The sequence below is a fragment of the Scleropages formosus genome, chromosome 19 (assembly GCF_900964775.1).
Source record: "Scleropages formosus chromosome 19, fSclFor1.1, whole genome shotgun sequence".
Classification (NCBI taxonomy): Eukaryota; Metazoa; Chordata; class Actinopteri; order Osteoglossiformes; family Osteoglossidae; genus Scleropages; species Scleropages formosus.
The window spans coordinates 3,681,928-3,695,794 of NC_041824.1; the positions used below are offsets into that span (position 1 = coordinate 3,681,928).

Below are 13,867 nucleotides of genomic sequence, written 5' to 3' on the forward strand. Positions count from 1 at the left end.
GCCGTACCATCATACATTTTCAGGACTGCCTTCCCTACCGCAATTTAACACGTGCATCCAAACAAATCGCACACGTATATTATCATTATCATAAAAACGTACTGATGTTAACACAAAAACGCTTAGTACGAGGAAATGAACGAATAAATAAATCGAAGCGTTTCAGGTGCACCGAGCAGCTGCGTCAGCGCCGCTCTGAACTACCTGAGAGGCGGCTCCCCCCCGCGGTGTCCAAGAGTAGCCTACGGAGCGCTGCTTGTTCCTCCGCTGACGTTTTCTTGCTGTCGTCCTCAGAAACCTGGGTTCAGCCCTCGGTTAACGTTTTATTCTGCCGCAGGAACGGGTCAGAGATCTTCAAAATGAGGGCTATCAAATATTAAAATGAAATTCACCGCATTATAGCTATGGGCGACTGCAACAATGTAGACACCAAATATTGTTCCCATTTTTCTTGAATATAAGCTCAGGGCTGTTGAACTCTTGAAAAGTACTTTACCTTGAATCCTACCGTTTCCTCGGTACCACAGCTGGGCCAAAGGCATAACGGAGCTACTTAACCAACACAGGAAGTTCACAGAGATACCTCAGGTAAAATAAAGTCACTCGGATTTCTAATGAGTTCTTTCAAAAATACATAAAAATGTAAAAAGTAGAGTTCTTAATTTAACCTTTAGATGGGAACACAAAAGCCCAGAAACCACCGAGCAAGAGTTTCTTTCAAAATACGCTTAATTTGATGCGCTAAAACGTTTATCGCAAACAGCGATTTCAGTAGCTAAAATATATGTCCTGCATTTGGTAAGTTGCTGACTTTCTCTTCTTTACTTCTGAAAATAACGTGAAACATTTGCCATGGATGAAACAAGCTGAAATGTTTCTGCAAACCCCAGCGAGAAAGTGCAAAAGCACTGGGGAAGCTCCGCCCGGCACAGGTGAGCGGCGCTCGTGTTCGCGGACACCCGCGAGGACGCGACACACCTTCGCTTTGGGCTGCGACTCCCGGTTGCTGTGCGGAGCCCCACGGAGACGGATCATTCATCGTGATGACGGAGATGGCGACGGCGCATCGGCGGCCAACGAGCGCCTTTCTCGTGATAGATGGCTTTACACGGGATGACCTTTTTTGTGAGACTTCTCCGACGTAGCCCCGCAAAACGGCAAATTATGCCGAGGAAACGCTCATTTAGAAGGCATGACAACCCATCAATCAAGCGCACATGTGTGTACGGGACACAACTGCCGCCATCCCGGAGTGTCTGGAATCATTAGTTTACAAAATGCGTAATTAAATCTCTGAGCAGAAGAACTCATCCAATCATCTGGGGCAAATTAACATCCCAAAGTTGAACTGTTCGCTCATCCAAAGTTACAAAGTGCACCAAAGAACAACATTCTCATTTCACAGTTTTGGTTAAAGCACACAACGCCGGATCCTCAATTTACAAACACAAGTGATACCGACAGGTTTGTAACCTCAAAGTCACTTTTACCAGGTTACAGTCAATAAAAGCCGAATACTACACATTGCTCCACTGCAAAACAGGTTAGGTCCTGTAAGAAACCTCAGACAAAGCTATAATAAATTTAGAAAAACACTCTAACGCTTCCATTCATCCATCATCATCATCTGTGCAGTGCAGAGTCCCAGACGCACAGGATGCGACAGGGTACAATCCCCAGGTGTGACGCCACTACATCACAACGGAACATTGTTATTCCTTTTTTTAACTTCTAACTACGTCAAAACTCATTCAGAATTACTGAAAACATATGTGCCATCTCCATAGCTTTCTACCCAGTGTTGCTGATCACTTAATAGCATAAGCGTGTCCAGTGGTTCTAAGTTTTGTGCCACTTTTCACCTTCTTTATTATGTACACAGTCGATAAAAGCTCAATCAAACTGATTTACTTACGGAAAAATCCTGGGTATGGCAACAGTGAATAAAAATACTTTGCGAAACTTTTCATTTTAGCCTTTTTTTGTATTATCAAGCATGGGCAATATTAAAACTAATTTAAAGCAGGCATAAAAAAAAAATAAATAAACATACTGGAAAGGTTTTGTGTCTTTGAAAAATGAATGTTCCTAACATGAGGAGCCAGATGTCAAAGCCACATATTGGAATTTTATGAAAAAGAACTGGAAGATGCTTTCGATAACCTTATGAACACAATGTGGAGACTCGGGGGGGAAAAAAGAAAAAAAAAAAAACAGATTTTGTCTTTTTTTTTGGCACATTATTCTCGAAATGCACATCCGTGGAACAGAACGGCTGAGAGGACTTGTCTCCGGTTAACCGTGTTCCAAGGTTTGATGGCCATGTTTCATTCTGTCAAGAGGCCTTGTTTGGCAATTACAGCTCATTTCTGCCTTCTGACAGACAAAAGTAAAATCAAATCTGTTCAATTATTATTATTTTTTTTTTTCCTAGAGCAGGACAATCTCTCCCTCGCCATTTGCACGAGATGGAGAGCCCTCAGCGAGGGGAACTTGTTCGGCCACAAGTATGTATTCTAAAATAGGCACATAATAGACATGCAGGCCAGAAACAGGACAAAAAGTATAGAACACCAGTGACATCACTGCAAACACACACACACACACACACACACACACACAAACAACAGACATAACCTGCAGGGTGAAACGCACAACATTTTAACCAAGTTACTCACATTTTTCCAGTGCGTCCATGGCAGCTCCCATCTCTGCTTGCTGAATGCTGGTTTTGTTCCATTTTTTTTTTTTTTTTTTTTAAAAAAAGGAGGGGGGGACAGCTATTTAGTACAGTCAAAGCATACGGTTGGCATTCTCTATTGGGGGGAAGCCCAGGACTAAGAGGATTAAACAGAAGTGTTTTCAAAAGCACTCTCGACAATCAGAAACGGGCGTAATGCGCACCGTATCTACAAAGGTAAGCTTTCGGATTCCTGTGCGCGCCGACTTGTTTATTATAGCACTTTAGCACCTGCGTACGATATGCATAATGCATTTCCGCATCGTGGCAGTGCGGTGACGGGCTTTAAATTTGGCAAACAGGAAATAGAGAAGCAGTGAGAGACCTTTCCAAAGGACAACTTTATCACCGGCTTAGTCCTTCGCGCCTCTTTCAGACAGGACCATAAGACTTACCTGCAGGTGGTATAAAAAATTTCTTCATATTCAGCAATTATTGTATGTTTGTTGCTTTGTGGAGAAGTAACCCAGGTCCCGTTTTTTCTATTTCCCCATCCTTTCCTTCATTTGAAAGCTTTGAGCAGTAAAATCCCTCTACCGCATTTACCTAAAAGGGGTATTAGCGAGCGTTCCTTTCACTGGTTAAGTGTTTGAAGTTGTGTGTGTGTGTGCGCGCACGCACACACACACACACGCACACACAAACACCTGCACTGTTCTGTCACATACTGCATAAACATTATTTAAACTGAGGCTTCTGTTGCATGGTTTCAGTGTGGACGGGCGCCACATTGAAAGGCACTAATGAATTTATAAACAAGGCTGAGCACAGGTGAGAGCAGGAGATGGTGGCATCTCCTTCCGTGTCCCCACCCAGGTCTAGAAGCGCCTACCTGGGTCCTTTCCCACAGCCGATCCTCTCGCCCTTGAAGTACACGGCCACGGTGTAGGTCCTGGCGTGAGACGGCCCCACCGTCTGCAAAGTCCTGCAAGGAAGCAAACGAAGCAAAGTGTACAGGTAAAAGCGTGGGAAACACCGAGGCTCCAGAAATGGCCACTGATCCCCTCAACGGTGTCAGAACCAGGATCAGGAGAATCGGGAGACAAGAAACAACACAGTGACACTGTAAAATGACCATAGCTGGAACTACACCACTGCCTTTACACTCTAAGTCTTTTTTTTTTTTTTTTTTTTTAAAAAATTTGGTCTTTGTTAAAAACAGAATGTCTGATTCACAATTTAGTTTGGTCTTAAAGTAACAGGAGGTGGGGGGGAAAAAAAACACTATTCATTATCATTGTGCTTAGAGGGGAAATTAAATACAAGTAAACAAACAAAACTGGAAAATGCTCACATTAGCATAAACACGACACACACTGGGTCGACACTGTCTAAATAATTAACACACAATCTACTTACTTTGTTACAAGTATGCATTTTTAATGCAATACGGTCATTCGCAATGGTTAATGAGTAGCTGAGCGCTCTTTCTCGACTGCAGATGAAGAGGTTGCCGGCACCGGGACCGGGCTGCGCTGCGCTCCTGCTGGGCGCTCTGGGCGAAACGTCATGACAAACAAACCCCGCAACGTGTAGACGCCCAAGGAAACGTGCATGCGGGGAAAGGAACGAGTCCTTTACAGGGAACAAAGAAAGAAAGACGTCGCAGATGCACAGAACCCCGAGGAAAGTTCTACACGAGGACAGGGACGACCGCTCGACGGGGAACGCAACGCCACCAAACAGGATCACTTACAGAGACAACTCTTCCGAGCTGCTTTGTTCCCGTGAATATCTAACTGCTTAACAGCAATGCGGCGGCATTCGGTGCTGAACTGATTATTTGACATTTCAATAGTGTAAAACGTCAACGCTTGCTGCTTTATTGGTCCTCTCCTCAAACCCGAGTCAGTTCTGCCGAACGGCCCCAGCCGTCACATCCCAGATCGGCTCTTTTTTATTGAAAGCACAGCCGTTTCGCCCGGCACACGAACACAGAGACACCTCACTTCCTGCACACTAGCGCTGCGGGACACGGTTTCCTCCCCAGACAAACCTTAGATGAGCAGCTGTCCAGCGGCCTGATGCCCAAAGGCCGCGCGCTCTAACTGTAGAGCGCGGCAAGCGAGAGTCGCTCAACTTTAATGAACGAGGGAGAGAGGTTTGGGGGGGACGAGAGCTATGTAAGGACATGCTAAGTTTGCTAAGCGACTCAATAATGTAATTATGGAATTAGTGGAGAAGTCTTGCTGGAGGCGTCCGGCGGCCCACCCTTCTGCGGCTTGAGAATTGAGCGAAGGAGCTGAGAAAGAACGAACTCCTCGCTGTCAGAGACGCGCAGAAAACGTTTGACCTCAAGCACACAGTAAATGAGAGCATCGTTCCACGCTAATGAAGATCTGCTGTTGATTACCGAAGATACATCCCCCATTACAATCTTGGCCTTTTTTCCCCACACCATCAGTGGGAAAACTCTTTTTTTCGATTATATTTCTGTGCCTCATGTCAAGTACAGCGAAAAGTATAAAATCAGCACCACGACCATGAGGTTGGAGGCCCCATAAAACCCATAAACATGTTTTAAAACAGACTAGGACGATGACAGGTGGTCCTGGGCAGGGTAGCTTGTAGCAGCATGGTTATAGATGATGCCTTTGGACCCAAAAAGTTGCAGGTTTGAATCCCACCTCCACCTGTAGTACACAAGGTACTTACCCTAAAGTGCGCCAGTAAAATTACCCAGCTGTATAAATGGGAAAGTAGTTGCAAGCAGCTTAAAGTTGTAAGTTTCTTTGGAATAAAGTGTTATGAATAAATATAAATGCAGATGCAAAACATTTATGTTTATATTTATTTAGACACTTTTGTCCAAAGCAGCTTCCAATGAACTCTATGTAGTATTATCGGCCCACCCACCTTATTCACCAAGGTGACTTGTACTGCAAGATACACTACTTACACTGGGCCACTCATCCATACCTCAGTGGAACACACTCTCTCTGTCACTCACACACTATGGGTGAACATGAACAGCACGTCTTTGGAGTGTGGGAGGAAACCAGAGCACCCGGAGGAAAGCGACGCAAACACGGGGAGAACATGCAAACTCCACACAAACTGAGCGGGGATCGAACCCACATCCTCTCGCGCCACCCCAGGCGCTGTGAGACAACAGCGCTACTAGCTGTGCCACTGTGCCGCCCGTCACAATATCGCCGCTATGGCCGTCATCCTATCAAACCTCAAATGAGGAGCAAAGACATGTAAAAGCACATCAGTGCAGTGAGCATCATCATTCCAAACTATGTGCAGACCGCGGGCATTGGCAGCTGATGCTCTGGAGTTGTTCACTGACACACACACACACACACACACACACACACAGACAGGTGGGCCCCGGTGCGCGGAGACACTTGTCTCCGAGTCGTGCGGCCGCAACATGGGCAGAGGGAGCGACACCGATGGCAACTTAACAAGCGTCCTACCAAAGTGATTCCGTTTCAAAAGGACATTACTTCCCTTCTGAAGGGTAATTAAAGAGTCTGCCCGAGGGCCTGGCCGCTCAAAATGCACAGCAGTCCGAGCCGGGCGAACACGTGCTGAACATTAATCAGAAAAGGCAATCAAATTTAAATAAGAGACCCGGCACACGCTCATGTACATAATGTACTTTTAAGGTGTCTCATGAAATATTAAAGGGCCCTGATGAAGCTCTGTCAGAATTTAAACACCCTTTGCCTGATGAAAAGGACAGCTGGAGATTTGTTTGCCGGTCCCACAAGTGTCTTTCCTCCCCAAACGCGAGTGCCGATCGCCGCCCCCCCACCCACCCACCCACCCTCTGACCTGCCACCCAGCGCAAAAAACAAGGAGATTCGGTTGCCATAGGAATGAGTTCTGCTGGCGAAAACCCAGCTTATCGGGAGACACTTGCACCCTGAACTTTGGCAAATCGATGGCAAAGGCTCCTTTTAAAAACGTTTGTTTTGCCCGGCGCCTCTCCAACGGTGTAACTCGCAGCGCTCATCCAGTCAGACGCACAACCGCAGATACTGTCAAGGTTGCCAGGGGAAGAAAGGAGTTAGAAACACACTAAATAATAAAAAAGAAATAAAACCATAAATCTCTGAGCCTCAAGGTCTATTATTCACCATTAGTTTGCCGCATGCTGTGAGCTCTATGCCCCGCCCCCCGGGTACTGCAAACAGGCACAGACCTACACAGAGGTTGGACAGATGGGGAGGGAGGAAGCGATGCCACTGGTGGAGAAGGCAGGAAGGTGAGAAAGCGAATCGGCGCTTACTTGTACAGAGGGATATCGGGCTCCTTGCCCTCAGTCCTCAGGGTCAAACAGCACTGCTGCAGCTGAGACTTGGGGTCATTCCAGTCCTGGTTGAGGATGAACTCCTGCGAGAAACCAGGGGTAGAAAAACCGCAGCGAAACGTTAAGGAGACAAAATGAAAAACAAAACAAAACGAGAAAAAGGAACGCTGTTTGACCCCAAACTAAACGTGGCGAAAAGCACAAGCGCGGTCGCCGAGGCCACGGCCCGCCTTCTCTCTCCCTCTCCCCTGCCGGAAAGGCTTAGCGCCGAGTGCGAATCAAAAGCTGAGTGAAGACCCCTGAAATGAAATAAACAGCAGGTCGCGGGTTCCCCGGCGTCTGCGGCCGATACATTTCGCCGGTCCAACGGGAACCTCTGAAAGCACTTCCATTAACGCAGAAACGGCCACGTTATAAAAAGGGAGACTTTGAATGTAGAACTGTCTGTTCCTATTAATTTTCTACCGAGCTTCTCAGCTCCCAGAGCAAAAGCTCTTCTCTTTTCTCCTGAGGGCACCCCACCCCGCTGGTTAGAGTGGGGGGGGGGGGGGGGGGGTGACTGATCGCCTGCAGCAAACACTGGCTTTAAAACGCGCTTATTTAGTCATTTATTTATGACAGATGCACGCAGGGCAGAGAGAAGGATGAAGGTTATGGACGGGTCGTGGAGATTTTCTGCAGATCATCCCATGTCCGGTCAAGACGCCTTGTGCCCTCGCCTGAAGGAACGGAACCACCGGTGACTGCAGCACTTTCCCAAGCGATGATGGGTCCAGTCGCACCTGTTTATTTTAACAAAGGGCTTCTGCGAGACGTGAGCTTCCCTGAGATTCATAAACACGTCCAGCGGTTAAACAGCCGGACGATAAAAGTTTGTACGTGAATAAGGCTAAAGCGTGAAATCAGACAGTCGTAAAATCAGCTAAATTCATACAGCTGCTCCCCGAACTGTAGTGAATCACAAGTGCCGCGCTCACATAATGACCTTACTCGCAATTTCATGTACTACCTTTAAATCATACTGAAAACATGACTGTATTAATAATCAGTATTTTAACAGAATAAAGATAAAGAGAAAAGCACAACCGGGATCTTAAATTAGGGGGCAGGACTTTCAACACAGTCTGGATTAATCTGGTTCTGTACACGAGTTCTTAACAGCGAGAGAAAGAGGGGTGGGGTAAGGAGGGAAGGCGGAAACTGGGAGAAGGAGCTGTATGAATTTGCGGGAGGAGGGTGTGAGACAGCGAGAAAGCGCCACCTCTGCAGTCCTTCATTCACATGGGGTTCCACGGTCGCACTCGGCACCCTCCGTTACACCACCTTGTGCAGCCTGGAGCAACGGCGCAGTCGGGTTCTAAGCGGTTTAGCGAGACGCAGGAGCGAGGCCACTTTCAAGGCTGAGCGGAGGGTGTCTGTGTGTGTGTGTGTGTGTGTGTGTGTGTGTGTGTGTGTGTGTGTGTGTGAGGGGGAGAGGGGCTTTTCAAATCACCCAGAAAGAAAAGAGAGGCATTCTTCAATTACTGTTCGTTTCCACGACCTTCATCAAACCACTTAGAAACACATTTTCAAAAAGAAAATGCAAAAAATCCAAAAAACAAAGGTCCTTTCTCTCTCCTCCATTCGAGAGAGAAGAAAAAGGGCCCGAAACGCGGCGAGAGCGCACACACACACACAGAGATGGAGGGAAACAAACAGCCTCTAGGAGTTCTCCGTCGAGAGAGGAGACCTCAATGGGCAACTCTTGGGTGGCCATTAGCTGCTCTACCCGTTGGGCCCCCTCCGCTGCCTATTGATCCCACCAAATGGCGCGATTCCACGAGCCCACGGACCGACTCACCTTCAGTCGGGGGAAGAAGCACACGTTCATGAATGTGTGAACGTACTCCAGGTCCTTGTCTATGTAGAGGGCGGCGATGAAGGCTGGGGACAGGAGTGACGAGAGTAGAGGGGAGTGAATGAAAGGGGGATTCGGGGCTCGTAAATAATATTCTTGAGCAGCGATAAGTTCTCAAAGCGCTCGATACCGGGCTTTTAAGTCAGATTGTTTCCAGAGAGTAAAAGCCTCCACGGCGCGAATGCTTAAATTAACGATCTGCCTCAGAGAGACGACGGGGGTCTGCTCAGGCTACACATCACCGTCCGGCAAATCAAATGGCAGCAAGTACAATTTGTTATTTAAAAAAATAAATAAATAAATAAAAAAAAACAGAACTGCTGGGGGGAATCAGAAAAATGAAACTGGAAAAGTCTTCCATTCATCCAGGGGTGTGTATTCTGGCTTTTGCTCACACACACACCTGCCTGTGTATGTATATATTCTTTCTTGGCTGTGTTTCAACATTCGTGGAAATATTTACACTTGTTTAAACTAGAAACTTAAAAAGAAAGCTGTTATTTCAGAGCATGTGGCTCTGACAGGACAAGAATTAGACCTTTAGTTCTTCATTTCCTCACTCGTTATGCGCTGTTTTTCACGGCTACTCGTTACCGGTCACAGGAAATTTAATTTTTAAAATATCTGATATTAAAGAAAATAATTCCTGCCCCACATCCCTCACAGTTGCATTATGGGTAGTATATTCAGCAATGGCAGTAAGGTCCTGCCTCTCTGCATTTGGATCGAGAAGGATAGATATCGGAAGCCCTACCATATTACCACGTGGACAACACTTATAAGGTAAACTGTCACTGAAACTCACACACATGCATCTTCACTATCTGTTTACCACACTAGACGCTTACTCATCCATCCATCCATCCATCCGAAATTCCTTGAATTTAGGGGATCGGTTGATATCTTCATCGCCTATCCATCAATCCATCCATCCGTCCACACACACACAAACACACAAACACACACCAATAGATAAACAAGCAGCTCCTTCAACCACATGCCCAACCCTCTCTGAAGAGCTATCCAGCCATCATCTGAACCACTGTACTCACACTCCAGCAGGTCAGCCAGGGTCTTGGTCCTCAGGGCCACGGGCCGCTTGGTCTTGTCGTTGGTGATGGCAAACTCCTGCATGCCCAGCTCCTCGGCCACTTTGGCCTGCGTACGGTTGTTCACCAATGAGCTCCGCAGCAGCTGCAGGTTCACACACGGATCACGGGAAGATCAGAAGAACGGCGCGATCCCGGACACAACGCACACAGATGAGGCAAAGACAATAGAAACCACGGAGGAAAACGTATAGACTGTGTGAGGTTTTTTTGTCCTACTTTTTAAAACATACAAGCTACACGCTTTCTAGACACACATGCAGAAGAACGAAAACATAAAACCAGCAGCAGGAATTTCAATGTGTGCTGCGAAGGCTGTCAACATGAGACGTGCGACATATCTGAAATCGCACTACCTACGGCGCTACCCACCCTCAATCTGTCACCCACCTGTCCTGACCTACTTCTCCCCCGGCACGCTAAGTGGGCGGAGTCTATGCTGAATACGAAGAAAGTACCTGTAACCTCGGGAGCGCAACGCCTAGCAGCAGCCGTGTGTTTCACCGCACTGAAAAAGCGCAATTAGTTCAGGAGTAAAGCAAACAAAAAGCACACCGCTTTACACGGCAACGGTCTAATGGATAAGGAAGCGGAGACCGGAAGGTTGCCTATTCAAACCAGGAGAGGAAAGCTGAAATTGTGCCCTTGAGTGACAAACTCAATACACACCGCTTTAGTAAATAAACGGCAGTCTAAATAGGTAACAGGTGAAATTGAATGTAACTAAGCAAGGCACATTAATTTAAAGCATTCACTAATGAAAAGAAAAGGAATAATTACAAAGTGAGAGAAGCGGAGGTTGGGGGAACCCAAACGCGGCCGTTCCGCTGAACACCAACGGGAGACGGAAAGGTACAAGAAAGGCAGGGAGACATATCTACGGAGTTCGCGGGCGCAGTGCGGACGCAGTGCGGACGCAGTGCGGACGCAGTGCGGACGGGTGTGCAGCGAGCGCTTTCCATTTGGGAAATGTCAGAGGCCCATCTGATATAAAAGCGTGGCGTTTCACTCGGGGGCTTGGCCGCCGTTCCTGCTTTCAGTGATTAAACTACGGTTCACTGCAGGCTTTTACACAAACGCAAAGATACATCTGTTTCACTGCCAGCAGTGCACAAAACTGAAGAGTCCCTGAGAACTAATAACTCTAAGTCTGTGTTTGGCCCCTCGCAGACCACCTTAAAGTCTCCTCTTAATATGCAAACAGAATAAAGATACAATTAGCTGTACACGGCAGTCACTCGTTGACAATGTATCAAAAATTTTATCATTTTTTGCATTTTCCCATTCAGTTTTCTTAGATTAACCATACTTCAGTTGTTAGTTCGCACTGCACGTCACTTTTTAGAGAAACATTCCACATTCTCGAAATTGGCAAATTTTGGCCAACTTTGCCACCGGGTTCCAAGCACTGAATATTCCGGTACCTTTCAGGATCTGATGTTTTCTAGAATGCTCTGGTGCCTTCTAGAGTCTTGCAATGGCTGCAAGATTCCGGGTAAAACTGACATTCTAGAAGAACTACCTGTGTTTCTGTAATGAACGCAAAAATCGTCATAACTAAGGACTTTGACAAATTCTGTTACGTTACGATCAGCTGGGTAATTATTTGTTTTTAGCTCATGTTTCTAAATAAAGTCCACGCGATATAAAACATGCTTCCGAAAACCTGCTTTCTCTGTCTAAAACTGGAGCTCCTCGTTTTGAAGGGTTACCCAGTTTTGGAGCTCATTTTCACACGGAACATCTTTCATTGAATCCGGAGCACTTTCAGAAGCTCAATGAAGCTGAACACCAAATGCTGACAAGGGTAGAGCGCAAGTTTGGGGGATGGGGAGACCTCACCGTCAAGTGCCCTTCATGGTGGTCTGGGAAGTGAATGAACAGGTACTCAGTGGCCACCAGCTGCATGATGGAGTCCCCCAGGAACTCCATCCTCTGGTTGTGGCCCCTGTAACATGAGTGGAGAGAAGAGGGGACACAATCAGACACACTTCCCCGCCTGGCACCAAACCTCCTTCAGATGCAGAAAGGGTGGGGTTTCAATCCCCACAAAGGGTCACACGTTGAAATTAGCTCTCCGCTGGAGAGAGAACGCCTTCCACTCGATGTTTGAGTGAGGAAGCACTTAAAGAACGATCTCATTTTAACGCCCGTTATCCCGAGGAATCTCGTCTTTCGGTGTGCGACGCGACTGGCGGCCTTTTAAGGATGTCGCAATCAAAGCATCCCAACATCGCGCAATTCACCAATGGGGCGGAAGTAGGAGGCTCGAGCACTGGACGTCCTGCAGGGGAGTCATTTTGAGAGCTACATTCCATACCAGCTTCTGACACAAATATTCATCTGCCAAATTTGCTCACTCTCAATTCGTTCACGCAATATCGACTGGGTTCGCCGAGGCTGCTACCACGCCAAATCATTTCTGCCACGGAGAGCACGCTACATTCGAGCGGCCAGCAGCGACCGGACACTTGAAAGTCGCTGCAGCATCACTGCAGTTGGAGAGGAACCACATTAATGGATTTTTAATTAAAGAGAATTATAGATAATGTTGCGGATCTAAGTTGGTGGCGAGCCAATATGCTAAATAAGGTCTATACATAGATGTGCGCGGCACTGGGGGCTTGTAGTGCGGCGTTGTGTGTTTTCGACGAGGCGGCAGAGCAACGACAGCGGGACGGAGGGGGGGAGTCAGAATTCCAATGCCCTATCTCTCCCTTGATAGACTTTGTGACACGCAGCATGAAGTCGAAAATCTGCCTGAATTCCGAGTAGCGAAGAAACCGAGAAAAAAAAAAAGATCATAAAACACAGGACACAGGTCCCCTGGTGAGACAGATTTGGCAGGGGGAACACCAGCATGTGGGCAGCGATAAGGCCCAGGGATGGGGGAGGGGGGGGGGCACTGCTTATGACCCGTGCCGTGTGGTGATGGGATCTGAACTTTCACAGATAAAAATGCATGGGGAACGTGGGCGGGCTGAAAGGAGAGCATTTCATTGGAAGAGCAGGAGGAGGTATATCCATTCTCGAAAGCGAGCACAATGTGCTGGTAGCGGGGGGCAGATGAAGAGAAGCGTTCGACTGAGGGGCATATTTAGGACCGGCTTTGATCTGAAATACCTTTAACGGCTTCTGGGAACAAGCATGGTGGCATGTTGCGGGAAAAAGAGACCACTTCGCTTCAGCAACGCCTCCGTGGATCTCACGCCGAGGGAATTCTCACTTTTAAGTAGAATAGATGGAGGAGAGAGCAGCCTGCTTTGCAGCGTACCCCGCTACGACCCGGCTTGGGTCCTGTCATGGCTATTTATACCACGGCGATGCGCTCTGGGCTTTGGGACAGTCGGCTATGGCGCCAGCAAACTGTCCACTCCCCACACTACTGTTACCCGTTAAGTAAAAGAAAAAACAGAACACACAGGCCCGAGGCGTGGTGCTCGGTGTCCGACATTTACTCCCGACAACCAAAGGTTAAAAAGGTCACTTTTTTCTCAGACCACCACACAATTAGGGATGAAACTAGGAAAAAAGATACAGTACAGTGCTGGCTGAACGTACGTGAAGCTCTTGTGTCGCTTAGTTTTACCACGAAAAAGTAATTTTAATAAGGATCAGTCTTTCTCATTATGTAATAGATGTGTAATGACCAATTCCATGTTTCTTTCGAGGAAATATGTGTGAAATAAAACATGGAAGGAGCGCAGGTTCGAAAATAAGTAAAGCCCAAGTTGCGTTGGTTAAACCAAGTAGGTAAGTAGAATCAGGTGTGTAAATAATAATCATTTATTCATTTTATGTATTTATTTTCAGATTTAATATTTAGGTGTCGTTAGTTTATTTTAATATTTCACACA

General features: G+C 46.9%; 1 protein-coding gene across 1 annotated transcript in view; it reads right to left on the reverse strand.

Annotated features, from left to right (window-relative positions):
* The window catches only part of drosha (drosha ribonuclease III), a 54,091-nt gene that overhangs the window by 4,321 nt on the left and 35,903 nt on the right, over nt 1-13,867 (reverse strand). The window contains exons 26-31 of the mRNA XM_018741015.2: nt 11,853-11,958; nt 9,954-10,095; nt 8,845-8,927; nt 6,984-7,087; nt 3,573-3,665; nt 2,679-2,725 (exon numbers count right to left, since the gene is read on the reverse strand). Of these exons, the coding sequence (XP_018596531.2) occupies nt 2,679-2,725; nt 3,573-3,665; nt 6,984-7,087; nt 8,845-8,927; nt 9,954-10,095; nt 11,853-11,958 (575 nt within the window). The remainder of the gene's footprint in view (nt 1-2,678; nt 2,726-3,572; nt 3,666-6,983; nt 7,088-8,844; nt 8,928-9,953; nt 10,096-11,852; nt 11,959-13,867) is intronic.